Genomic DNA, 26,250 nt, shown 5'->3' with positions numbered 1-26,250 from the left:
TTGAGGCTTCCAGTGAAATGAGCAATGAGCTCGACATCTACTAAAGAAAAAAAAAGAAAAAAAGGAGAAAATTGGGAAAATCTTTGATATCTCAGGCCCTTTTTTCTGGGTACAGAGGAGATGGGGTAGGTGAGGACAAGATAAATACACAGGGTATAGGGGAGGTAGGGTAGGGAGGAAGATGAATGTACATCAGTGTACATCTCTGTGGGCTCTGACCAGACTTTGGCAATGAATCCTGATTGTGTCGTGTTTCTGTGGATTGGCAATCTCTCCAGGAAAATGGTGAGCAGCAGGTGAAAGGCATCCCAAAGTCACACAGAGACGATGCCCAGCAGAGCCACAGATCACTCCAGCAGCAAACAGCACGGCTTAAAGGGTGGGAGCTAGAAGGTATCCCAAACAAAACAGCCTTCCCTTTCCCCAAACCACTTATCTACTGAGACCACAGGATATTAATGAGCTACTAGCCCTCTAGAAACGAGGGCAGGTAATTGCAACATTACTCACAGGATTCAAGATCAAGTTTACCACATTTAGCTCAGAAGAAAAGCCGATTACGAGGGCTCAACTCACCGGAGATACTGAAATATGTAATGAAAATATACTTTTAAAAAAGAAAGAAAGGAAGAAAAAAAGAAAAAGTCAGTTTTTAGTCAGCAGTTCTAGAAGTCCAGGTCATCCTGGTCAATTTCATCAGAGTTTTCTTTCTTTTTAGTAGCCTGAACTTCCTCAGTGTTTTCAGTCTCCTTTGGATCTGCACCTTCAGCATCTGGCTGCTCCTCAAATCCCACAGGATCAGAACCTGAAGATTCTTTGTCCTCTTCTTCCTCACTGTCAGGATACATCTGAGAGGGTTTGGAGCTCTCATCACTTCGAATCTCTCCATTTGGGTGGTCACTAGTGGGGTTTTCATCACCTTTGCATTCCTCTTCAACTACTTCCTCTTCAGCTATTCCTTCCTCCTCAACTGCTCCTTCCTCTTCATCTATTCTTTCCTCTTCATCATCAGACCCCTTCTGGGATTGTTGTGAGAAGTTTCCAACAGAGGAATAACAAGAAAAGGCTGTGGATTTTTTCAGAGTCTCTAACCTTTTGTTGGTTCTCTTGCCTTTGGTCTTTGAGGCTTTCTCAGGAACTTTGTTGTTGCCTTGGTCTTCGTGTTTTTTGTGTGCATTGTCGGGGTCATCACAGGTGGGTTCCTCATCAGGATTCTCACCTCTTTCACTGCTTTTCTCCTCAGCCTCATCCCCTGACTCTGGTTTTGCATCTTCTTCTGCCTCAGCTTCATCTTGCTCAGCTTCTTCATTTTCTTCCACAGCATCTCCTTCAGGATTGTTGTCAGTTCCAGAGCCCTCAGCATCTTCTCTGCATTCTGATGTCTCTGCCTCATCATCAGCCACAACTTCCTCATCCTCTGGCTCCTCTGTTTCTTCAGCTTCATTTTCACCTTCTGACTTTTCTCCAGCTTCTTGTTCTTCATTTTGAGCTGCTTCTTCTTCCTGTTCTTCTTCTTCCTCTTTTTCTTCCTTCTCCTCTTCCTCCTTTGTTTCTTCTTCCTCTTTTTCTCCCTCTTCTTCCTCTTTTGCTTCTTCTTCCTCTTCTTCTTTTTGGTTTTCTTCCTCTTCCACTTCCTGCTCCTCTTTTGTTTGACCTTCATCTTCCTTTGCTTCCTCATCTTCCTTTGTTCCTTCTTCCTCTTCCTCCTTCCCTTCCTCCTCTTTTGTTTCTTCCTCTTCTTGCTCTTCTTCCTCTTCTTCTTCCTCCTCTTTCACATCTTCCTCCTCTTTCGCTTCTTCTTCCATTCCTTCCTCCTCATCCTCTTCTTTTGCTTCTCCCTCTTCCTCCTTTACTTCTTCCTCCTCCTCTTTGGCTTCTTCCTCTTCCTCCTTCCCTTCCTCCTCCTCCTTCCCTTCCTCCTCCTCTTTGTCTTCTTCGTCTTCCTCCTTCCCTTCCTCCTCCTCTTTGGCTTCTTCCTCTTCCTCCTTCCCTTCTTCCTCATCTTTGGTTTCTTCCTCTTCTTCCTTTCCTTCCTCCTCCTCTTCTTTTGCTTCTTCCTCCTCCTCCTTCCCTTCTTCCTCCTCCTCCTCTTTGGCTTCTTCCTCTTCCTCTTTTGCTTCTTCTTCTTCCACTTCTTCCTCCTCTTCTTTTGCTTCCTCCTCATCTTTGGCTTCTTCCTCCTCCTCCTTCCCTTCCTCGTCCTCCTCTTTAGCTTCTTCCTCTCCTTCTTTGGCTTCTTCCTCTTCTTTCATTTCTTCTTCTTCCTCCTTCCCTTCCTCTTCCTCTTCTTTTGCTTCCTCATCCTCCTCTTCCTCTTTTGCTTCTTCCCCATCCTCTTTGGCTTCTTCATCTTCTTCCTTTCCTTCCTCCTCCTCTTTTGTTTCTTCCTCTTCTTCCTTCCCTTCTTCCTCCTCCTCTTCTGCTTCTTCCTCTTCCTCCTTTTCTTCTTCCCCCTCCTCTTTTGCTTCTTCCTCCTCTTTTGCTTCCTCCTCTTCCTCCTCCTCCTCTTTGGTTTCTTCTTCCTCCTCCTCTTTGGCTTCCTCCTCCTCTTTGGCTTCCTCCTCCTCTTTTGCTTCTTCCTCTTTCCCTTCTTCTTCTTCCTTTCCTTCTTCATCTTCCTCCTTCCCTTCCTCCTCCTTTGTTTCTTCCTCCTCATTCACACCCTCTACTTCTTCTTCCTTCTCTTCCTCCTGATTTTGTTCCTCTTCCTCCTTACTTTCCTCTGCTTCTTCTCCTTTTACTTCCTCATCTTCTTCTTTAGTTTCACCCTCCTCCTTTTTTATTTCCTCCTCCTCTTCAGCCTTGGCCATTTCTTCTTCCTCTTTCTCTTCCTCCCCCTCTTTTGCTTCCTCTTCTTCTTCTCCTTCTTTTGTTTCTTCCCCTCCTTCTTCTGCTTCTTCTTCTTCTTCTTTGGTTTCCTCAGTTTTGGTCTCATCCTCCATCTCAGTGTTTTGACTTTCTGCTACTTCAGGTTCTTCTCCATCTCCATTCAATGTTGCACCATCATCTTCATCTAATTCTGGCTCTTTTCCTTCTTCTTCCTCTGCTTCTGTTTCACCTGCCTGAGGTTGCTCCTCATCCTTCTCCTCATTTTCTGCCCCTTCTTCCACAGAACCGTTGGGAAGTGTTTTGGTATCCTGGGCTGTTTCTGCAATGATGGCTTCCTCATTGCCATCTTTCTTCAGCCTCAGGATTTTCTGCAGATCAAAGGCTTTCATGACTGGGGCATTGGTGGCCACCACAGGGGCTCTGGCAGGCCTGGAAGCCATTTTTTTCCTCACACAGGAGTCACATGGACAGTATTCCTCTTCACTGGATTGTTTGCTAATGCTGTCCTCCAAAGCTGCACTGAGGTTAAAGTCATTATCTGCGTCGAATGATAAGTCTGATGTCTCCTCCAGCCTCATCTGGGCATCATTCTTGTCCCCAAAGAGGGACTTTTTATGCATAGTTTGCAGTCTCCATCTCCTCTGCTCGGTTTGGAATTTGGACTCGTGTGTGGGTGGCCCCTCTGGAGGTCTCGGCATCCTCCTTCCAGCCCTGCTTTTGATCTTCCTCAACTCCTTCTCTATGCTCTTTTGTATCCTTTTACTCACTTCCTCCTTCAGCTCCAGTATCATTGCATCCATCTGCTGGTTGTCCTGCAGGTTCCACCTGACTTTAAACTCGTTCATGGCATTGACATAGTGAGCCATGAACTCCTTCTCAATTTTCTTGAGTAGTCTCAGGACCCAGGTTGGGTCTGGATCCACGGAGTTTTGCTGGACAAGGGATGTGCCCACACTGGTGGATGTATCGACTGTGGGCTCGGGGTCATTTGGAGACTCTTCTTGGGGCTGCTCTTGCAACTCCTCTTTCAGCTCCGTCCCAACATCAGCATCACCAACATTGGCATCACCAGTTGTCTCTGGCTGGTCAGCTTCTTCTTCAGGGTTTTCTTGTGGGAGTTCATCATTCACAGCTTCAGCTTCTTCTTGTTCTCCAGTTTCAGCTAATTTGTTTTCTTCTTCATTTTCATTTTCTCCCCCTTCCTCCTGACCATGCTCACAGTTACTGCCCTGATCCTCCTTATTCTCTTCTTCCTCCTGGATTACAGACTCCTCTCTAGCAGACTCTGCCTTTTCCTCACCTTTTGCCTCTGAGCAGGCTGTGGAAGGGCGGGATTGCTGCTCTTCCTCTTTACTTTGCTCCTCGACCTCAGTCAGTTCTGTGCCAGTCTCTTCATTTTCCATTTGCTCGGCTGATTTGCATTCCGTGGTTTTCTGTGCCGCCAACGCGGCACCAGCTGTGCACTCTTCTCCTGAGCCACCAGAGCAACTGCAAACATCAACCCCAGAGGAGGACATGGGAGTGAAGGCGTGGTCCATGGATTTTGGGGCTTTAGACCCAGACACTGGCTTTGCCACCTTGCTTGCCTCTTGGCCTGAGCTTGGGCTGCTCCTTTCAGCTGTGCATCCAAACCACAGAGCTTGGAAAATATTCAGCAGCTCCGTGTACCTTGACTTATTCAAATGTTTTGAGTTTTCTGATGGATCCTCTGACTCTTCATCAAGGAGCTGGAGGCTGGCAAGACAAGTAATCAAAATGTTGGCGGAGTTACTCAGTTTCCTCCCCATTGTGGGGGACACTTCAGGCAAACTATTTGATCGGTCAAATTTGGTCTCGTGCTTTGAACTGAGCAAGGCCTTCATGATCTGGACAGATGTCTGGACAGAGGTTGGCAGGTCTCTCTTGTTGTTATTTTGGCTGGATGTAACTGACTTGTTGCATTCTGCCTGCTCAGCTTCAGCAGCTTCAGGTGCAACCTCAGAGATTTCTTCCTGGTTCACACATTCTTCAGCCTCTTCAACAACAGCTGTGTCTTCTTCTTTCTCTTCTTCCCCTTCATCCTTTGCTTCATCCTTGTCTTCAACCTTTGCTTCATCCTTTTCAGCCTCCTCCTCCTCCTCATTCTTTTCCTCAGCTTTTTCCTCCTCTGGGGCTTCCTCAGCATTTGTACAGTGTGATACCTCAGTGGTCGACTCTGCATGTTCCTCTTCTCCATCATCCTCCATTTCATACTTCATAAGCAATGTTTCCGAAGGGATTTTCCTGAGCCACTCTTTCACAACTTCTTCTGGAGATGCATTTGGTAGAGCTGATGGCATTAAATCACCTCCTCCCTCCTGAACACCTGCATCTTTTACCTCTTCCTCTGTTTTTTTGTTGCAAGTATCATCAATCTCTTTATTATTCTGACCATTTCCTTCGGTTGCAGCGGATTTAGAGCCGTAGGAAGTTGCTTTGGAGGAATCCACAATTTCTTTCTGCTCTCTTCCTGCGGTCAGCACGGACTCGGTGCCGATGCTGCTGATGGAGGAATTCTTCAACATGGTCGAACGTATATTTTTTCTCTTTGGCTTCCCTTTTGGTGGGGCAGGGCATTGCAGACTACACACTGACATAGTCTCCGACGCCGATGCCCGGCTGGAGTTTGCCACCTTCACACGAAGATTTTTTGTGTTCATCTGTCTTGATTTTGAAGACAGAGACATGTTTGATTGTGAACACCTATCATCAGTTTCCTGGGATATCTGGGTCAACAAGCATTTATCTTTTACTTCTGACTTTGAAGAGACTCTTGAGGAACTACTTGTGGGTTTTCCATTCCTAATTCCATCCTCAACTTTTGAACATACACTCCCACTCATGCTTCCCTGTTTTGAAGAAGAGGGTTCAGAACTAATCTTGGCATGGCCCTTTCCAGATTTTCCATTAGGACTTGAAACACTTGAGCAGAGGGATGATGGCTTGCTGTTTTCTTCTTTATGGCTTCTCTTCTTTGAGCTTTTTGAACATTCACTGCAGCCATTGGCAGTACTTTTTGAGCTCTCTTCGTCAGCAGGACCTGCAACTGCCTCTGGTTCACTGGTAAATGAAATGTTTGAGTGAAGAGATCCTGACTTATGAGACAAGGAGTCTCCAGCAGATTTTTTCTTGATTTCACATGAGCTTTTGGAGTAAATTGATGCCCTGCTGCCTGATCTTGCATCATCTGCATGTAGGGAATTCTTTTTATTCTGAGTGGATTCAAGTGAAGACACAGATATTTCAGACTGTGCATCCAAATGAACGTGGCTGCGTTTGCTCTTTTTGGACCCTCTGGAAGAACAAGAGACACTGCATGGAACGTTCTCATCACTGCCACTTTTCTTGCTGTTCCTGTCGCTAGCCTTGGAACGGTGGGTTCCTTGTGTAGAGCATCGTTCCCCTTCACTGCTCTCACCCCTGATGGATTGGCTTGGCTTTGTTTTTGCTGACACTGAGCTGACTTCATTGACTTCACTTTCTTCCTGCTCTGCTTCCACCTCTTCAGCCTCTTTCTTGGGGCAGGACTCACTGGAGAAAGAGGACAGCACTGGGTTGTCATCAGAGGTGTCACCCTGCTCAGCCTTTTCTTTTGGTGTGGTGCAGTTACTGGACTTGCTGTGCACGCTGTTGGCAGGGGTGGAGCACTGGCTGTTGTCTCCCTGGTTTGCCTTCTGAAGGCTTGACGAAGACATGCTCCTGCCCACGCTGCTCACTTCCTCACACACGTTCTTCTTGCTCTGCCTGGACTGCAGGGATGACCGGGACATGACACTCCCAACTCTGCTGCTTTCAACCTCTTCTGGGTCATCCTTCAAGCACTTCACAGAGGAAGCTTCGAAACAATTTGCATCCTCATTTTGTGAAATGATTTTGGTGATCTCCTGGTCTTCAGGGCTGTCTTGAGTATCCAGGTTGTTTTCACAGCTTGAATGTGACATCAAGCCCAAGGATGAAGGCCTCTGGCTGTTTCCTGTGCTTGTCCGAGTGTATTCCTGCTGTTCTTCCCCATTGGAAGCACCGGTGGATAAATCACTTCGGCACACACACTTTTTAACAGATCTATACGCCACCCTGTTCTTTATAGTCTCTGAGTAGGATGAGGACTCTCGCACAATGTGCTCAGAGAATTCCTCACTGGATGTGGTGTGGATGCTATCCACGGATGTCATTTTTTTGTGGACTACTCTCCTCCGGGAAGATGTGCTGGAGCACGACGACCGCGTGTGCCAGGTGCTTCGCACGCTGGGCTCTTCCCTCTGGGACATGTGCATGGGGTTCTTCCAAATGTCATAGTCCTGGTGTTTCTTTCCACAGCTGTGACAGTGGGCCTCGTCATATTCTGATTCCTCAAGTCTGGACATGTAGGAATCGATATCACAGGGATATAGGGAATCATCTGCCTCCGAGCTGGCTTCTGGGTTCATTTTCTGTAGAGGATCTGCTCCGCTGTCCTCCTCCACTCCTGACTCTTCACAAGGCAGCTGGTTCATCAGGTTGGACTTTTTGATCTGGGTGGACCACTGCAAAGTCTCGTCATTGAGCAAGCGGAAGCGGACCTTCATCTCCACGGACAAGCTCCCATCCTTGTTCACATGGACCCGCTTCTCGATGTCATCATTGACCAGGGACTGGACCAGGTCCCCAGCTTTTGAGTGAGAGCAGCCATTGGAGAAGGGACCCCCGTTGTCTGGAGAGGCTGCGAGGCCGTTGGGGTATGACTTTTCTGATGACAAGGAAAATCTCATTGACCTGTTGCTGGATGCTGACCGTGGATGGATAACGCTTTTTTTGGCTTTCAGTCCGAAGTTCACTGGAGTGAAGAAAAGAAAGATGGAGAAAGATGTTAACTCACATAAATATGACAGAAAATATGTAAGTCAAACCCTCAAACTAGTGAATCCTGATGTTATTCTATTAAAGCCAAGCCTATGCCAATTTATATATTTTGAAAATTTCTCTTTGACTAAGTCATGTCCATTAATCATATAATAGTTAAGGTTGGAGGGGATCTCTGGAGATAATTTAGTCCAATTTCTTTGTTAAATGTTAAGTTTTCAATTAATAATCTGTAAAAAAATCTTTTACACCTTAACTTTGTTTTAAAAAATAAATTGAAGCACAAACAGTTTGTTTTATTAAGTGCATGTCAGGAAGTAAAATTAGAAAAATAAAAAAATATATAGAGCAAATTAGTCTCTGAGTTTGGGGCATTTTTTCATGTTGCAAATATTCCTTTATTTAACTGGGAAAGATTTCATTCTTCTTATTTAACCAGGGAAAGAATACATGGAGAAGTGACCCTCTTTCACAGATTTATTGTGTGGCATTCACTTCTCCACTCGTATTCCAGGAAATGTGTGGCCATGTACACCAGAGCAACACTCAGTCCCTGCAGGGATGTGCCACTAAGAGTAATTATAATTCTTTTGAAAACATAAAGAACAATTATAAAAGGAATTGTAATCTGGTGATAATTACAAAGAGAAATGGTGGGAGTTGTAGAAGAAATCAGTGAGAATAAGGGAATTTAGGAATTGCAATTGGAATAACGTCTTTATGGCCCGTGCAGTGATCTGCATAGGTTTGTTTAGGTCCCTTCATTTCAAGCAGAATATGTTGCTATCAGGCTGTCTTGCAAGACATTAATCTGTCTTATTTAAAATATGTGTTTGTCCAACATTTCCTTGTACATTTATCCAGACAATCCTGTGCCTCCATGGGCATATGGATTTGCAGCTGATTGGAGGGGATTTTAGGAAGGAAGTGCTGAACAGGAGCACATCCAAATCACAGTAAATAGCTCTTCTCTGACCATCCTAATGACTGAACTGATGGATTTGCTCAGTCTCTTGATGGGCAAAGCTCCAGTTTATTCCCACATTTTCCTCCAATTTTTTATGTCTTGGACAGTGAGTGCAGGATGCCTCTGTTCTTGAGTTTCTACAACTTGTTGGCAACACACAAATGAATCTTTCCAAGCTCCTGGTATTGACAATGGAGAGAAACACACCTCCAGGGCACACCTAATTTCATCCTACAATAAATCCTTAATACAGGTGAGATTAATTGCCCTTTGGAATTGGGAAGTTTCTTTTCCCAGGCTATTGAGGTTGGCTGGTTTAATTACCTGTGACCTTAGATAACTCATGATGGGGTGCCAAAAAAATATAATCCTGATTAATCCATAACATACTCCTTCCTGAATATAATCTTTCCATAAAAACACACTTTGTTTCCAAAAGGCCAGCTGTAACCTGCAGGAGAAACTGAGTCTCCTGCTGGCAGAACCTGGGCATCCTCTGGTCCTGGTGCAGGAAAATGCAGGAGGGAAGGTATGATAGGACAGACAACGATGGGATAGAAGATTCGTGGGAAATCTTCAGAGTCTGGGTGGACAGACACAGGAAAGGAGGGAGTTCTGGAAGGAAAAGGAGACCCAGAGATATGAAAGAGGAAGGGAAGTCAGCCAGACATGGGGAGCATGTAAAAGAAAGACTAGGGGGCGTAGGGAGGAAATCCTAGAAGGAAACCAGAGAAAAAGAAGGGGAGGATGGAAAGGCCTGGGAGGCAGGGAGAGGGAAGTGCATTTTCCACATGAAATCTGTGCGTTGGGGCAGCACAATAGGGACCTGCAGTCCCCAGGCTGTGGGACGCGGCCCCGGGTACGACTGCGCGACACGGCCCCGAGGTTTTCTTACTTTCATTGTTCTCGTTGACATTGTTGCCATTGTTGGAGCGGGGAGGCAGGTTGGGCAGCTTCTCCACCGAGTGTTTCCTCAGATTCTCCATGGATACAGGTTTGAAGGGCTCCCGTCCGACGCACACCAGCACGTTGGGGCAGTGGAGCAGGGCCTGCATGCTGTCGATCTGCAAAGGGAGCAGCAAGGGGAGCGCCATGAGCCCAGACACGAGAATTTGGGTCTTTGACCTGCAATCAACCTACAGTGAGTTGTCACCTAAATAAAAGAGTGTTTGGATAACGGTCTCAAGCATGCAATGTTGTTTTTGGGGGCTTTCCTGTGGAGGCCAAGAGTTGGACTTGATGGCCCTTGTAGGTCCTTTTCAGCTTAGGATATTCTGTGATTCAATGAAAAAAATGTGGTTCTGGAGAACTTTGGGGTCTACCAAGCTGGTTGGTGAATTCCTCCATTGAAACAGAAGCTCTGCTATGTTTTTATCAGATTTCTTAAGATAGGGAAGGTCTGGGAGAGATTGCCTAATGGAGGATATATCTAATTTATTATGTATTATACAAGATTTCACATATTCTGGAAAAATTTGGGCATATTTCATGTAGTAGTAAGGAAAAGGGTGAAACTGGAGGTGTTTCAGTTTGTTTTACAAAGAATTATAACCTTTAAATTCTTCTAATTCCTGCACGGGGCAGCTTTTATTACCTGAAAAATGCTACATTTCATTTTGTCCCTTAGCTGATCCATTTCAGGAAGAGGGACAAGAATTGTGACTTCCCTTAATATTCCCTCAAATACTACTTCAGTTATAACCCCAAGTATTGCCTCAGAGCTGGACAAAGTGTCTGTGAAGGAATCTTTGTTCCTCCATGAGAACTCAGGTTTGCACCCTTGCTCCTCACCACACGACCTGTTCCTGGATCACACACCAAGTCCTTCACGAGTCACTTCTCATGGAACTGTATCATCCTAGAAAAGTTTGAGTTGGAAAGGACTTTTTAAAATGCCATCCAGTCCAAGCCCCTACCATAAGCAGGGACATCTTCATCTGAATGAAGTTTTTCAGATCCCCATCCAGCTTTTACCCACAAATACATTTGTCTCTCTTAAAGAACAGGAATAAGTCCTGTGGAAGCACTGGGCAGACAGATCCTGCACCCATCTTCCATCTTGTTTCTGCAGCCTCTCATTTGGAAGAAGGAAGTTGAGCTCTCAGGTAAAATACTTGATGTCTTTCAAAAGAAGGAGAAGTCTCTCTTGCTGTCTGAGAGTGTCACAGACACATTTTATGAAAAATCCTTTCCTTAGGATTTTTTCTCCTGAGAAGCCAAGAGGCCTCAGAAACAAAATGTAAAAAATAATTATCTGCTGCTGTGGAATGCAACAGGTGGATCTTTGATTGGTCCATGTTGGTTGTTTCTAATTAATGGCCAATCACAGTCCAGCTATCTCAGACTGTCTGAGAGTCACAAGCTTTTTTTATCATTCCATTCTTTTTTCTTTCCTTTGCACGCCTTCTGATGAAACCCTTTCTTCTAATCTTTTAGTATGGCTATAATATAATAATATCATAAAATAATAAATCAAGGCATCTGAAACACGGAGTCAGATCCTCGTCTCTTCTCTCGTCCTGGGACCCCTGTGAGCACCACCACATGAGAGGACTTTAGAGTGGCCAATTCCTGGCAGCTTTGTGCATCTCCACATCGTGGGATGCCCCTTCCTCCTCAGCCTGCTACTTCAGGAGAACATCTCTAGAGCACAGGGAAGACTTCAACAAGAGGTAACCATACCAGGGGTTACCAAACCAGCACTGGTGTTGGGCTTATCAAGATGCACCCTGACCTCACCCTGTCACTTAATCATCATCCCCTTAATGAGAACCAAGATAAGGAATCTCAGAGGGGCAGCGATGACAGTTCTGCAGTTGCCACATGTGCCTGAAATAACAGTGTTTAAAGGAAAGACCTTGGCCTCTAAATATTGTTACAGCCAAGGAATGAAGAACCAGGGCCCCTCCAGAGCCCAAGCCCTCAGTTTGTGAAATGCTCCTGGGGTTTTCCAAGATGTCCCATCAGGACTGTGGGAGGCACAAAGGGATTGGCGCTGGATCTGGTGCAAATAAATGTGTGGAGGGTGGAAGAGCAAGACAGAGATAAATGGAAGAAGATCCTGGATCCAGTTAATCACTTCTGAAAACATTTCTTACAGTAAAACATACGGCACTAACTTTTTAGAGGGAATAAAGTAAAAAGCCCTTTGTCTTCCCATTAATTTTTATTTTCTGCTTGTGTTATAACAGTGCCTGTGTTTTAGGTCCATCCAGTTTGCTATGAAACCTAAAATAAGAGAGCTTTTCTCACTTAAACTTCCATTAAATTCTGCAAAGCAACGAAACTGCCAAATTCATATGATGGGTATCATGGCACAGAAAAATAGCTTACAAATCTCAGTGTGCCTCTGTTCACTCCACTTCTGGCCTATCTACTACTAAAAAAAATCTTTATACAAAGATTATGAAATTATCTTAATGAAAATACATTTTAGCTCACTTTAGAAGTTTATAGTAAGCCTAGAATTTAATAAATCAAATATTTTGAGTATATTTTTACCATCTGTTAATGGAAATTCTGGTAATTTCTTTCTTTATTAATTTAAAGGAAATTCTGGTAATTTCCTTTACTTTTCTGTTCTCTTTCCCCCTGATCTTATACAAGTAGGAAAAATAAATGAGGATAAAAAAGAAGAAAGAAAAAAGTAAAAAGAGGAGAGGGAAAAAAAGAAAAATAGACAGGAAACATGTTCTGCCCCTAAAGTAAAAGAATATGTCTTTCAAGCCCCACTAAGTTTATGAACTGTTCTATTTATAAAGGACATTTTTTTCAGTGAAAGCTATTTTTGCCCACATTTTCTCAAGTGGTTCCATGTCTGGGTGTAGATATTTCAATCACACTCATCATGCTGTGCTGTGTGTGCAGAAAATAGATGGTGCCAATGACAGAGAGTCAGGGATCCATGGAGCTCAGCCAGCTGAGTTAGGGAATTTATACATTCTTTTATATGGAATACACTTGTGTTATGTCACTTCAAATACTCTGTATTTGTAGTATGGAGTGTTTCTGACATCAGCAGCCCTTTAACTGTGTTTGTGTCTATAATGTAAATTTTCTTCCTAATGTCTTGCAAGATTAATCTCTTTGAATTAATAATTCCAGAGATCCATCTTTGTCATGCTTCATTGCTAAAAGCATTTTGGTAGTTTGAAACACAACTGAATGTTTTCTGAGGGTTAAATAAACCCCATTTCTCACATTGATTTAATGCAGCATCCACTGTTTCGGGGCAGTGCAGGGCTGGGATAACAGTTCATTCCATCTGCTCCCTACAGAGCCTTCCCATGCTGCTGAAGGAATCCCATCCTCTCAACACACTGCCTGGGATTTCCAGAGAAGATCTGTTTTCAGAGCCATCAATATGACATCTTTTACTAGTGCTGAATTACCACCAAACAGCACATCCCCTCCAGGGTCTTTAACAACTTGCAGCTCACTCGGTGTGTCCTGGGTGAGGCCCATGCAATTCTATGATTTTAAAGAAATAGTAAAACCTCAGATTCTTCTGGTAAACAGATTCCCCACTCCCCTCAGGCTGCCACAGCAAGCTTCCTGAGCAGCCATGCTAGGATATTCAGAGAAAACAGTATTAAATCCCATCACAATTTAGCTAAAATACACCCAAAGGCAATGGATTGTGAATCCTTAAAATCAGGAGATCACCTGAAGGAGATGGGATGGAGAAGAGCTCTAATATTAGAGCCCTGCTCTAATATTTCTCCATTAATTAATCACACAGGATTGTAACTTATCATCTACAATCAAGGCTTCTTGGTGAAGAGCAGCCAGTATTTCTGGGAGACAGGTAATTTCAGCTGATCTAGGTCAGCATTCCCCCTTGGACATGCCTGATTCTCACTGATGACATAGTCAATCATCTCTGTGGACTAATTGTAGATTCACAGAAATATCTGAGATGTTCTAGAGTATCCAATATGTGCCTGAGGATGGCTGACAGGATACAAAATAAATATGAGACCAGGAAGTTCAGCAGGAAACATCAACAACGTTCAAAAAGTTAGAAAATGAGGCATCTTCATTTAGAAGCTGAGTCCCAAAATATGGGAACTTCAAGAATATTTTAATCCATAAGTGAACAATTAGGAATGAAATGGAAGAGAAATAATGGTTGATGATAAAGGTGTTTGATGGGTTAGCAAAGAGTTCCTTTGGGTCACTCAGGATCCATTCAAGCCTTTTTGGAGCTCCCTCACTGTAACTCAGTCACAGTTAAGGCTGTGGATTATCAGAGAAAAAAATCCACCAAAATTCATGGGATCAATCTCTAGCAGTTGACACACCAGTTGGGCTGGAATAAACTCCCATAAAAGTTTTATTGTGTAATATCTGAAAATTAAATCAAGTTTCTCAATCTGACTGTAAAACCTGAACCAAGTCCCACTGTAATAGATGGAGAGAAACTTGGTAACCTCCACAGAGTCTGGATCAGGATCCAAGAGGATCATGGATGCTGTGAGTGAACATCTGGACAAGAGCCCAGGCTGGACGAGTCTTAGAGCAGCCTGGTCTAGTGGAAGGTGTCCCTGCCCATGGCAGAGGGTAGGAACAAGATGATCTTCAAGGTCCCCCAAACCATCCAATGGTTTATGATTCATTATCCCCCACCAGAGGAACTCCCTGCCCCAGTGGGACATGGCATTTATGGATTGGTTCAAAAAAGCTCGATGTTCTTTCCAATAAAAATGATTTACGGACATTTAGCTCCACTGGGAAGGTCACCACAAGTGAAGTGTAAATGAAAACACATCCTCTCTTCTGAAATACCCCTTTTTTTGCAGCCTGGCTGCTACCCATTAAGGATGGATTGTCTCCATGGATTTTGGTGTAAAGGACCCACCAACTGCTGTGATCTCAGCAAGGACCTCTAGGTGCTACTGCAACACAATTAATGATAAAATGACATCAATACCTACACAGAGTCAAGGCAAACATAACACCTCTAAGATACAGAAGCAGCTGGTTTTTGTGGAGAATATGCCACCCCAGGGAAAGAAAAGCCACTCAGCCTTGCTCACCTCAGAAGCTGAGCATAGTTATCAGTTTCTGATGAAGGCAGAGTGAAGGAGACACCCCTGCTCTGCCTCTGCTGGCTGCCAGCCAGCCAAAGACGTCTGAGACTTAGACAGAATGTGGAAATAATGCAAGACATGGTTCAGAGGACAAATCTATAAACGAATCCACCTTCCAAAGGGGTGCAGAGGTGCATGGGGGAAACAGGAAAAGCTGAAAACAGAGGAACAGGCTTATGGACTGAGTCCATGCCCTGTGCTGTCTCACTGCCTCCTTTCCTAGAGCTCTTCCATCTGCTTCCATTCCCATTTACACCTCCTTGGGGTGTGAACAGCCCCGTTGTTTTGTGGATGTGCCACATCCAATCTGGAGGCATCCAGGCTCTGAACTGATGTATGGTGGTTTAACGATAATGAATTTTGCACTTTATTCATGCAAAGAACCCATGTGCCCTTCCCTTCCCCAGACTTTGCACCAGAGGAATTAGAGAGTGGTTCTTCTGGGGAGTGGCTGGGTAATCTGTGGTCAGAAGGTGAATCATGGGGTGTTGCCACTCCATGCCCACATACAAATTAGTGAAGTAGTGGAAGAAAAGGAGGAGGAAGAGATCAGGAAGTGCATGACTTGTTCTCCTTTTCTCTAACTTTAGCAGGGGTAGGAAGGCTCTTCCCTGTCATCAGGAGGAAAACAGAACAAGAGACAATACTGAACTTGGAGTGAGGAAATACTGCATGGAAATTCATCTAATCCTCTGGAAATGGTGGCATCCAAATTGTTGGTCAAGAAGGGAGCACACAGCATCCCTTGCATCTCCCAGATCAAAACTCACATGGTTTCTTAAACTTAATTAAATATCAGCTCCCCAGATCCACACAGAATCATGGAATGGCTTGGGTGGGAAGGGGCTTCACAGATCATGCAGTTCTACCCCTGCCATGGGCAGGGACACCTTCCACCATCCATGTTTGCTCCAAGCCCCATCCCACCTGGTCTTGGTCACCTCCAAGTATCCAGAGGCAGGACATCTTCTCTGGGTAACCTTTGCCAGGGCCTCCCCCACCTTCACAGGGAACAAATCCTTCCCAATATCCCATCTATCCCTGCCCTCTGTCAGTCTGAAGCCATTCCCTGTGTCCTGTCACTCTATGTCCTTGTCCAAAGTCTCCTTCCAGCTTTCCTGCAGGCTCCCTTCAGGTACTGGAAAGTTCAACCTAAAACCTTCTTTTATCAAAGAAAGATACATAAATCAGGACAGGTTCCAGTGTCCAAGGCTCTTGTAATTACAAACTGCCACCTTTATTTGATGTTTATTTAATGAGAATATGGGTAAATCCAGTGCTCCATGTGCTGAAATACACCAGTGTAAGATAATTTGCCATTTCAACATTTCTCCAAACATCAGCATCTTCTAGATTTTTACAGACATGACCTGTCCAGGTTTCAGGTTTGCCTACAGTATAAAGATGCATGAAAAAATGAGAGTTTTGGAAGGCCATGAAGCACTCAATGAGCCAAGTAAAACATGTGAAAGAGAGAGGAAAAATGCAATAATTCAAAATATTGCAAAATGCAATAATTCCCTGCTCTGCTTTCTCAGTCAAGCACAGGGCAAAGATCATGTGTAGCTATTGCTCTGCTGGCAGCTTCTCCTGGAGTACTCATGGATACTTTTTCTCTGTGTGTGACACTTTGCACATATATCAAATAAACATTCTGGGTTTGCCCTGAAATTACTTTGGATGAGCAACTCTTTCATCATTCCAAGAGAAATAGTGCAATCAGAAAATCAGTGGCTGTTGGGAATCACTTGGGTAGCAGCAGAAGAGAAACACCTCATGGGAAAAGGGAAAAGGGGAAGGGAAGAGGATTGATGGGGAAATGAAAGGCATGGAGAAAGCTTGTTTTTAAGAAGGAGATGAAGAGGATATAAATGGGAAGAAAAGCGATTTCTAGCCTGGTTCAGTTTGGAAGTTTTGATTGTGTGAAGAGTGCCAGCAGCCCTGCCCCTGTCCATATTGCCCTGGCCTTATATGCAAGTTTTGATGGCTTTTTCTGTCCCCACCCACCCTGTCAGCTCAAAATTAGGTCTGACAGTGTTCAAGCTGTGAAGCAGCCTGAGAAAGAGCAAACTGCTGTTAAAGGTGCAAATCTCAGCTGAGAAGAGAGGACAGCCTCTCTAGAAAAGTTTCACTGCTGATGTTTCACCTTCTGACCGAAATCAGAGTCCCCCACCTGCCCCTTTGGCATTGGGTTCATTAAATCTGGTCCATCCAACATCAGCCTTTGAAAATGATGAGTCAGAGAAACATCCACTCCACCCCAAGAGCCTGCCCTGATCCTCTCCTGGGGCAGGATTAGCTTAAAAATTGACGTGCCTTGAAAAATGTGAAACATTTGGTTCTTGTGCTCAGCCTTGGGGTGGCTGAGTCAGTGGGAAGGTTCCAGTTTGGGAGTTAAAGCTTTTCCCCATGACCAGAAGTTGTCAAAACTCCCTCCTTGCATATGGAGAATATTTACATCATGGATGAGCAGGAATTCCAGTTGGAAATTGTGGGAGAAGAACAACAGAGTTGTGCTCCAATTATCTCGAGCTGGGATTGAGGATACAAACCCTCCTGGATCAAGCTCACAGATCCATAGGGAATTGATCCATGGTCTTGCCATCCTGGATGCCTCATAGCACAAACACTGTGGGTAAAATCTGTGGGCTCCAGAAGCTCTGGGCACAAAGAGAGACACATTCAGCTGAAAATTTTGGTTTATTTGAGTATTTTTTTTGTTATTGAGTCCAGGTTTCTCTCTCATTTTGCAAAGTCCATGGTATGAATGGGAAAAATGGGAAGGTTTTTACTTCTGCTTCCAGACCTTGCTAAGAGTTGCAGCAGAATCCTTTGATTTCATGTTCAAGGCCCAAGAGAAAGAAGAAAATTGATGCAAATGTAAAAATCCTGTCTTTTCCTCTCCTTTAACTGGCTAAAGACTCCCAAGTCTGCATTTGTAAAACCTAATTTCCCTATGAAAAAACCCCACAGTTTTTCCTGTGAAAATTCTTTGAAGAAACAGTGATTTCTACTGAAAGTACTTACAGAAAATTCACAGTTTTTCCAGGAGAGGGTGGAATTCTGCTATTTTTTGTACTCTCAGCAAAGGAATAAATAGAGAGATCATGCTGACAAATCTTATCTCTCCTGAAGTCCACTTTTATTTAGTCCTCCTTTTCTGGACTATGAAGAGAGCCATCAACAGGAAAAGCTTCACATTTCTCATAAAATATTTTGTAGCACAACTTTTTCTAAACAACCCTGCTTTTTCCCAGCAATTTACCTGTTACTGACATAGAGCTGTTTTTCTTGGCTCAATACATTTTTTAATAAATAAAACCCTACACAGGATTTTTATATCAAGTTTAAATTATTGTTAAGCACTTTTGTGCCCTTTGTTGCATTGAGAAATCTGCATTTTATAAGTCTGGGGTGTTTTGTTTCTTCATTAATTGTCTGTAATCTCTCCAGAGTTCCAAGCTTCTATATGTTGGTAAGTATAGAAGTAATTTTACTCTAAGTACTTTCTAAAATGGAAAGTACTTTTAAGATGAAAAAAAAACTAATTGTACCTACAAAAAGTTCAATTCCTTTTTTTTTCAAAATCACTTGCATTTAAAAACAAAATCATTTGATCTGGGGAAAACTCAGAAATGCCAAAAATAGTTGTAGGAGGTACCCACAGCATGGCAGAAACTTTTGTTTGTGTAATTGAAGTCCATAAGGACAAGTTAAATGAGTGGTAGAATTTCCTAAATTGCTGTTAGGAAAAATTAGGGAATATTAGTGGTCATACCATCTAGGCTGTCAGGGCTCCAGGTACATTTAGACAACACTCTCAAGCACAAGGTGGGATTTTTGGGATATCCTGTGCAAGGCCAGGAGCTGGGCTGCATGATCCTTGGGAGCCCCTTCCAGCTCAGGATGTTCCATGATTCCATGAGCATTGCATATATTCAATAATATTATTCGAAATGTATTTGCCCTGGATTAAATTCAAAAGGATTAGAAAGCAATTACACTTTACTCCATTATTACTGAAAGAACAAAACCTCCTCAGGCTAAAGGAATCATCTGCATTTGGTGTAGGGTAGATAAGAAAGTATCAGATTTGCTGCATGTTAGATAAGAAAGTCGCTAAACACGGGGTCCCTTTAACTCTACCTTGTAAGGCACCTGGCCAGATGATCTCAGGGCATCTCAAAGGTTCACAGAACACACCTGGATATGAATCTTCTTGTGGATGAGGTTCATGGAAAGTTTTGCTGAGGTTTTCAGATCACTTGTGTAAATCTCGTTGGAGTCATTGTGGTTTTGGCATGGAATCAGAGAATATCGAACCTGAAACCTGCGGTTTGTTTTTAGCCCATGAGTCACACATGTGGTGGGTGGAAAAGTGGCACAGCTCACTTGATAACAACAGTTTGCTCCAGATCAGGGGCTGGAATTCATTGCAATCCTTCATACCTGAGCATAGAAACCGAGTGTCACAGCAAATACGTCAACGTGCAACCAGAAAATTAATGATCCCACAGAGGCAAATTATCACTTCTCTTCTCCCACTGTTTATATACACACCACATTTTAAACCAGCTTATCTGCCTCCATGTATCCCGTTTTCCTCCTGCACTTCCATCAGCATCTTGATGACACTTGTCATTAAGACAGATGATCTTGGTAGAAGGCCACATGAGTGGCCGAGAGGATGCCTGCGGGCAGCCTACAGATGTCCCAGGAATGGCTCTATGGATGTGTAAATCTGAGTCAGGAAATATGTCAGACAAGCCTGTTTCCTGGCCTTGCACCCCTTGGTCGCTGTAAATACAGTCATTATCAGGAACTACTCAGCAATAATAGTTAGGCCACCAGCTTGGCTAGTAGCATCTAAAAATAAAAGTTCTGTCTTTACTGCTGAATTAAATCAGTTCTGGATCCAGGGCACTGGAACAGAGTTGCCTCTACCACGCTTTTTAGAGTGGTCTTTAGAGCATTTAAAGCCTGGATCAACTGGCACTCCCCCAAGCAATTCCTGGGCAGATCTGGGAGTTAACACACGCCAGGGAGCTTTTCTAAGAAGTGGCTTGAACGTGGCCACCCCTGTGGGAATTAGGTCCTATTTTGTGTGCTGCAAAGTGTGATTATCCGCAGATGGTGCCATTTGGTGCCATAGTCTGTGCTCTGGTACTTTCCTGGCTGCTGGAATAGCTGTGAGGGCTCATTGTGCTGCTTTGGGCTGAAGGTCTTATCCTACAGGTTGCTGGAGACTGGGAAAATACATCAGGGAAGGACTCATTTCATTTGGGCCATTCTGTCTTTCTCCAAGACTGGGACGTGGTCAAAGATGTCTTGATTTGCCCCAGAATGGTTTATCTTCCCTAAGTGCAGCCCATGCCAAATTCCACCAAAACACAAAAGAAAACTGAGGGTTCTTACCCCAAGGAGTTTCTAAAAATTAATTCTTTACAGTCCCCAGTTTGTGGTGCCTGAGGAAGCATTCCTTAACTCGTGATTGCTCCCCTGATTAACCACACAGCAATTCTCTGATCCCTCAAGGAAACTCAGTGGCACACAGTGCTCCTTCTGCAACGTTCTCACTTGCAGAATCTGAGGATAAATTGAGTCTTTCTGGTCTTCCACTCGACCTTTCCACACAACAAAACCGGATCAGATTCACTCATTAAATGTAACAACTTACGGTCAGCCTTGAGTGCGCCCAAACAAAAAAAAATCTCAGCCTTGGCCTCACTCCAACAAACATAAAACTGGCCACATCCCCTGGAAAACTCTTCTGAGGGCTGATAAATCCCATTGGAGCTGCTCTTGGTAATTGCCACCAGCAGCCATAAGCTATGTAGAGTATTTGCCATCTCACAATGTGGTTTCGAACACCATGTGAGGAGGAAAGTTGGATTTTAAGGAAGGTATTGGTTTGGTTTTTGTATTCAGGACAGCCAGTAAAAGGAAGGCCTAGTGATTCAGGAATCAGGACATCTGTGCCTGGACACAGTCATGGTGCTGGGTTCCTGTGACTTAACAAAGTCTTAATGACTGTTCAGCTGGTGGGCCCTGGATAATTGCCATTTGTGAGGGAAATCCTCTGTCGCTGCCTCATTATCCTACACGTCATTTCTTACAGCCTGGGAGGATTTCTGCCCTTTCTGTGATCCCTGCCTCTTTGCCCCCAGAGACATCCTTCCCTCTCCAGAGGGGATCTGAAGAGAGGTGCATTCCTGTGGTTTAGACCATGAGGAAGAAAACCCACTATGTGGTGTAAAAACTTCCCAGAATGGAGTCAAAAGGTCATTTGAAGGAGAAGATAACCTACAATTATTCTTTTTAGTGAGATGTCGGCACACCTGGTTCTTTTTTAGTGCAGAACTGATGTTCTCAGTAAAAACTAGGAAATATGTGATTTCCAACCATCTCATCAGCTAATGGATGTAAATCCCATACTTGTGTGTGCCAATATTTAAATATCTGTAGTACTTTGCAACTAGTATATGAAAACTTAGGCCTAGCTTAATTTACTAGTCTCAGTCTTCCTTTGTTCTATAATTAATAAAGAGGGTCCAGAAGGCAAAATGCCCCCCCAGTTCCAAATGCCTCATAAGACAATCAGATTTAGATGAATTAATGAATTGTCTATATTTTAGTGGGAAAATGTGCACAGTTTCCCTGGACAGTTGATTGCGTGTCAATGTTAACCTAAATAACAAATTTCTCTGTTTGGGCAGGTAATCCAATTATTTCCAGTTAATCACCTGGAAAACACCAAAGAGTGGCCTGACCTGAAAAAAAAACTTTATGAGTTACACTTCTTTTCTTGCTGAAAATTTAACTGATTTTGCTTACCTAAAACTGAACTAAATTTTTCTCCAGTCCCATGGTCATCAAATTTCTAGGCAAGAAAAATCTTGGTTTATTTGGAAAAATGGGCTATTTGCCCTGATGAAATTCAGTGTTCAAACACTTCACACCTACTTTCTTCAGCAGGACTAGGATTTCCTAGTAGGAAATCTGCTTGATGTTTAGGAATTCAAAATACTGGTTTCCTCTCACTCAAGCCTTCAGGAGTTAGAATGAAAATACAAATATGCAAATCCCAATAGAACCAAACTGGATGTAGTTCTGTGGGAATCAGGGCTTTAAAATTTTCAGATTCTACAATTTAACTTTGAGTTATGATTGAATTAAACTTAGAGGTGCACTGAAAAAATTTGTGGACTACAAAAGGAAGAAATCCCTTTTCTCTGCTGTCTCAAATCAATACTCCATGAAAGGAACCCAAACCAGCCTGTTCCATGTGTGTCTAAGTTTATACCCACATAAACATTTGTAATTTCAAAGTGTTCCTAAATTTACTCTACAAAATGGTAAGAATATTAAAATGGAGCAGATCAAAACAGAGCCACTGGACAGAGGTGATTTAACTCATTTTAGGATTTAAGTTTAGATCTGGAATTACAGCAGCAGAAGAAACAAAAGGAGATTGAAGAGCAAACACTCTGAGGTCTATGAACATCTCTTCCACTGATGGAAAATTGATTAACAGGTAGGACAGGAGACTTTTCCCTTTTTTTGTGTTTGGTTTTCAAGAATTCAAGGAAAAACTGCCTGAAAAAGAGACATTGTGAACCTGCTATGAAATGCTGTGAATTTTGTTATTCTGAGCCAGTCAAATATGAAGTCAATCCATCAGTAGTCCAGGTGCATTGTTTAGGAATTATTCTGCTAATCTGTGAAAATATGGGAATAAATATCAAAAGTTACTGTTCCACTTAATCCCAGCCCTCTTTCCCAGAAAGATCTCTGTGCTAAGTCATGGGGGAAAAAATTACATCGACAATTGGGAAAAATGAAGTTTACACAATTATTTAAAGAGAATTTGATTTCTACAAGGAGAATAATGCAAGAAAAAAGGAAATACCCAAGAAATATGAAACATCCAGATACCTTTGAATGATCATGGAAGAATGGAAGCTTCTTTCCATTGTCTTTAAAGAAAATGCAAATTTAAGTATAAAGACAAGATGTGCAGCTAAAATTAAAGTCCAGCACCAATGGAAGGAGATTGTTTCTGGAAAGATCAAAATTGTGAGTTGAATTCACAATTTTCACTCCTCAATGAAACAATTATACCTGGTGAAAACTCAGACACAACCAATTGTGTATCAGAAACAGAGGCCTTGAAGCTGAGATGTGACCAAAAAAAAAACTTAGAAGAAGAACAGAGAATCCATGTGAAAATAAAAAGATTGGAAAATCCAAGACAGAGTGAATTTTTTGTATTTTAAATGCTTTGCACCCAAGCCTAGAGTAACAGGAAGCCCTAATGGAAATGGATGTTAAATTAACAGTAGTGAACAGTTTGAAAGCTGGAGCTAAATTGCTAAAATTAAATTAATAATGGCAAAAAACTAACTGCAAAAGATTCCCAGGAAAGGTATTAATAATCACATATCTCCTAATTATGTGGAAGATGATGATGTTGCTGAGGTTGGACCCTTTGTCACCTATCACTGTGATATTCTGCACAGGAATTAAAGGGGTTAAAATAGAATTATTAAGGTATAAAAACCAACTCCTTGTTGACAAAACAGTAATGAAAATGTTCATATTAAAAAAATAGAATCTGAAGGGACTGCAAAGAGATTAAGTGATGGTGTTTGACCCACTACCACATTTCTGCTGATGGAAAACATGGGAAGGTTGGAAAAGACCTCCAAGATCATTGAGTTGAAGATATTGTTTTTAGAGAGTGCATATTTAACACATATCCCACCTAAAATATTGGTGTTTATAATAACTAGAAGGAAAATTGTGGAGAATTCGTTTGGGAATTACAAGGGGAACATTAAGACTGTACTAAGAAGTAGGAAATCAGTGAAAATTCTCAAAAAGTGAAAAAGAGGAAGTTGCTATCAGTTCACAAATTTGTTATGTTCATCTGGACTGAGCTGGAGTCCAGGTCTTGAAAACTGGAGAAATCAATGGCAAAATAAATTAGATTTCCATAGATTATAAAATATCTTGGCAGCAGGATTTGATACGGTTGGAAGCTCTTTCCAGACTGATAAGAATAGCAAAAAGCTCTGTGGTAAGACACAGGGCTTCCACCAGGAAGGATGGCTTAAATTATCCCCTCCCTCTCTCCTTCCTACTGCACATTCCTCTCCCTGTGCCAAGTAAAAATGAATTTATTGCAAAATATTCCTGCATTTTTTCCCCTCCTGGATAATGGGCTATTTGAACCCAGGTCATTTCAGCCACCTGGCTCAGAAAGTGACACCACAAGTGGTTGTGTTTTTACCACTGAGGAGCTGGCATTCAGCCCTGTAAAGGTGGGAAAAGTGGCAAAGGATCTGGGAATCTCCATGCACTGCAGGGACAGGGACAAGTCAGGATAACTCATGAGATCCCTCCCAAAAAATGGAGGTAAAGGTTAGTTAGCTAAAAAGAGATGGAGAAGAAGTCAAGAGAATCCCAGATTTGTTCAGAAATTCCTTTGGGAACAGAACAATGAAGGGATTGCCACACCTTGAATTTATTATAAGAATTTCTCCCACAGCAGATTCACTAATTCATCAATAGAGAAGTGTCTCTTGATCCCACTCAAACACTAATTTTTTATGCATTAGTTGGTTATCTTATCATCTGTCATGGTTGTGTTCTGCCCAGTTTTGAACTGAAACCGCCACATCATCTCATCTTATTTTATCTTATCATCATTGGTTACCTTATCTTGTCTCTGTTGAGGATCCCACATCATGAGCAGGACCCTGTTCTGTGGGGAGCTCTGCAAGCATAAGATGATACCTAAGGGCCACCCTAATTCTGTTGAATTCCCAGTGGTCAGGTATGGAAAAGTTGAACCTGGGCTGGGACATTCCTCCCAAAAAAAGGTGAGAAGCACTATAACTAGAAGGGGTTTTATATCTGACTGCAAATCATTAAACCTCCTATTGACCCCAAACAATATTTGGCATGAAGTTCTTGAGTGGCTGAACAAGATTCTTCTACATCAAACTATTGTGTAATTAATGGGCAAGTGATTAAAGTGACAAAGCCCGAAGGATTAAGGTAAGGTGGATAAACTTTTGGACCCATGAGCTAAAGGATTTACATCAGAAGGAACGAGATGACTCCTGTTTGAGCAATTGACCAGCACCAGAGATGTTTACCTTCTTCCCATCAATAGTGTAGAGCTTCTTCACTGGGAACTGCAGGATCTCCGTGATCTCATCCAGGAGCGTCTTGAAACTCCGGGCATTTCTGCGGTTCAGGATGATGGAACGCCGAAAGCCACTTTCCCCATTCTTAACCAGAGTGATTTTCTTGGGTATTCTAGGGCCATGGTGAGTGAAAGGTGTGGAATAATCTTCCAGCTTGCCCTCCTGGGCCACTCTCCTCATGGTGCTGGAGGGGCGGCTGTTCCGTGGCGGGGCCGGCCTGTGTCTCCCAGAGGTGATGCTGATGGGCTTCACGTACTTCTTGTCGGAGCACAGGTAGCACCCTCCATCCTCCAGCTGGTCCAGCTCACTGATGCAGTGTATTCCTCGTGGGGTGGTGATGGTCCGGACCCCGAAGGGCAGCGGGACCCGATGGGAGAGGTCGTCCATGAGCGCGTTGAAGCTCTTGAAGCTCCGCTGGTTGATGGCCATCTTGACTCCTGCAAACTGAGGGTCTCCACTCTTGAAGAAGGTTATTTTTTTGGCTGGAGGGACCTTGGTGAGGGTGCTGGCCCGAGCCACGGAGGGGAGGGGTGGCTCATAGTTGTAGGAGCTGGTGGTTGACAGGTAGTCAGCAGGCACCTGAGTCATCCCTCTTGCTTAAAGGTAACTACAAAGAGAAGGAAAAACAGAGTGGGGTTTGTTTGAGTTAGGAAGGATCAGGGCCTGATTGCTGTAGGAGCAAGGCTTGTGCTCCTCACAACAGCTCCATCGTGAGCAGATTGTACCAATGACTCTTAGGAATTCAAGGATCAGGCAGGTACAGGGAAGCACAGCAGGGAGAGCATCCATAACCCTGCTCCTCACAGTCAAACCCTCCTGGTCCAGCAGATTCCAGTGGGAATCCAGTCAATGTCAGTCACCCCTGAGCCACAAAAAGCATGAGTCAGACCCCAAGCAAAAGCCACAAAAAGTGCATTGTTGTCCTTAGGAGTTTTGTGTCTTCCTTGCTTATATTTTTGAGGTTTTCTCTGAAATTATCAGAGCCAGTGATTACTTTGAATTTATTTTTATAAGCACAGCACTGAGATTCTCATGTAACCCTTTAACCCCGTGGACTGGAGCATAAAAAAAAACCAAAACAAAGCTGAATTTCTTCATGTTGTGATTATACTTTGTAGCACACAATCAGTCCTGAGCTCTCTGAGGGGCAGAGCAGTCTGGTTTTAGAACAGGCCATGCCATAACGTGCTGAGTTCTGGCAGCTATGCAAACAAATAACAAACAGCACAAGACATCAAATAGAACTACAAAACTTGGTTCTGCTAAAGGATGGGAAAACTGAAGATTGGTT

General features: G+C 43.2%; 1 protein-coding gene across 1 annotated transcript; it reads right to left on the bottom strand.

Annotated features, from left to right (window-relative positions):
• Window positions 1–665: 665 nt before the first annotated feature.
• On the bottom strand, window positions 666–25,547 carry RP1L1 (RP1 like 1). Its single transcript, XM_050971904.1, has 7 exons — window positions 24,909–25,547; window positions 9,549–9,717; window positions 6,266–7,573; window positions 2,957–5,404; window positions 2,595–2,827; window positions 2,292–2,387; window positions 666–1,502 (listed from the first exon to the last, which is right to left on the bottom strand). The coding sequence occupies exons 1-7, from the start codon at window positions 25,545–25,547 to the stop codon at window positions 666–668; spliced, it is 5,730 nt and encodes a 1,909-aa protein (XP_050827861.1).
• Between the last annotated feature and the right edge of the window lie 703 nt (window positions 25,548–26,250).

Source organism: Serinus canaria, chromosome 3, assembly GCF_022539315.1.
Source record: "Serinus canaria isolate serCan28SL12 chromosome 3, serCan2020, whole genome shotgun sequence".
NCBI classification, from domain to species: Eukaryota; Metazoa; Chordata; class Aves; order Passeriformes; family Fringillidae; genus Serinus; species Serinus canaria.
Note: the sequence above shows the minus strand (reverse complement) of the source record. Positions and strands in the feature narration are given on the sequence as shown.

What these genes read in the sequence shown, in the direction of transcription:
- RP1L1 (XM_050971904.1), bottom strand. Translation starts at nt 25,547, where the DNA reads ATGACTCAGGTGCCTGCTGACTACCTGTCAACCACCAGCTCCTACAAC. An exon ending in TGTCAACGAGAACAATGAAA is followed by an intron (nt 7,574 to 9,548) that starts GTAAGAAAACCT and finishes CCTTGTCATCAG; the next exon opens with AAAAGTCATACCCCAACGGC. An exon ending in AAGAGGAGGATGAGGAAGCA is followed by an intron (nt 1,503 to 2,291) that starts AAAGAAGAGGAA and finishes GAAGAAGAACAG; the next exon opens with GAAGAAGAAGCAGCTCAAAA.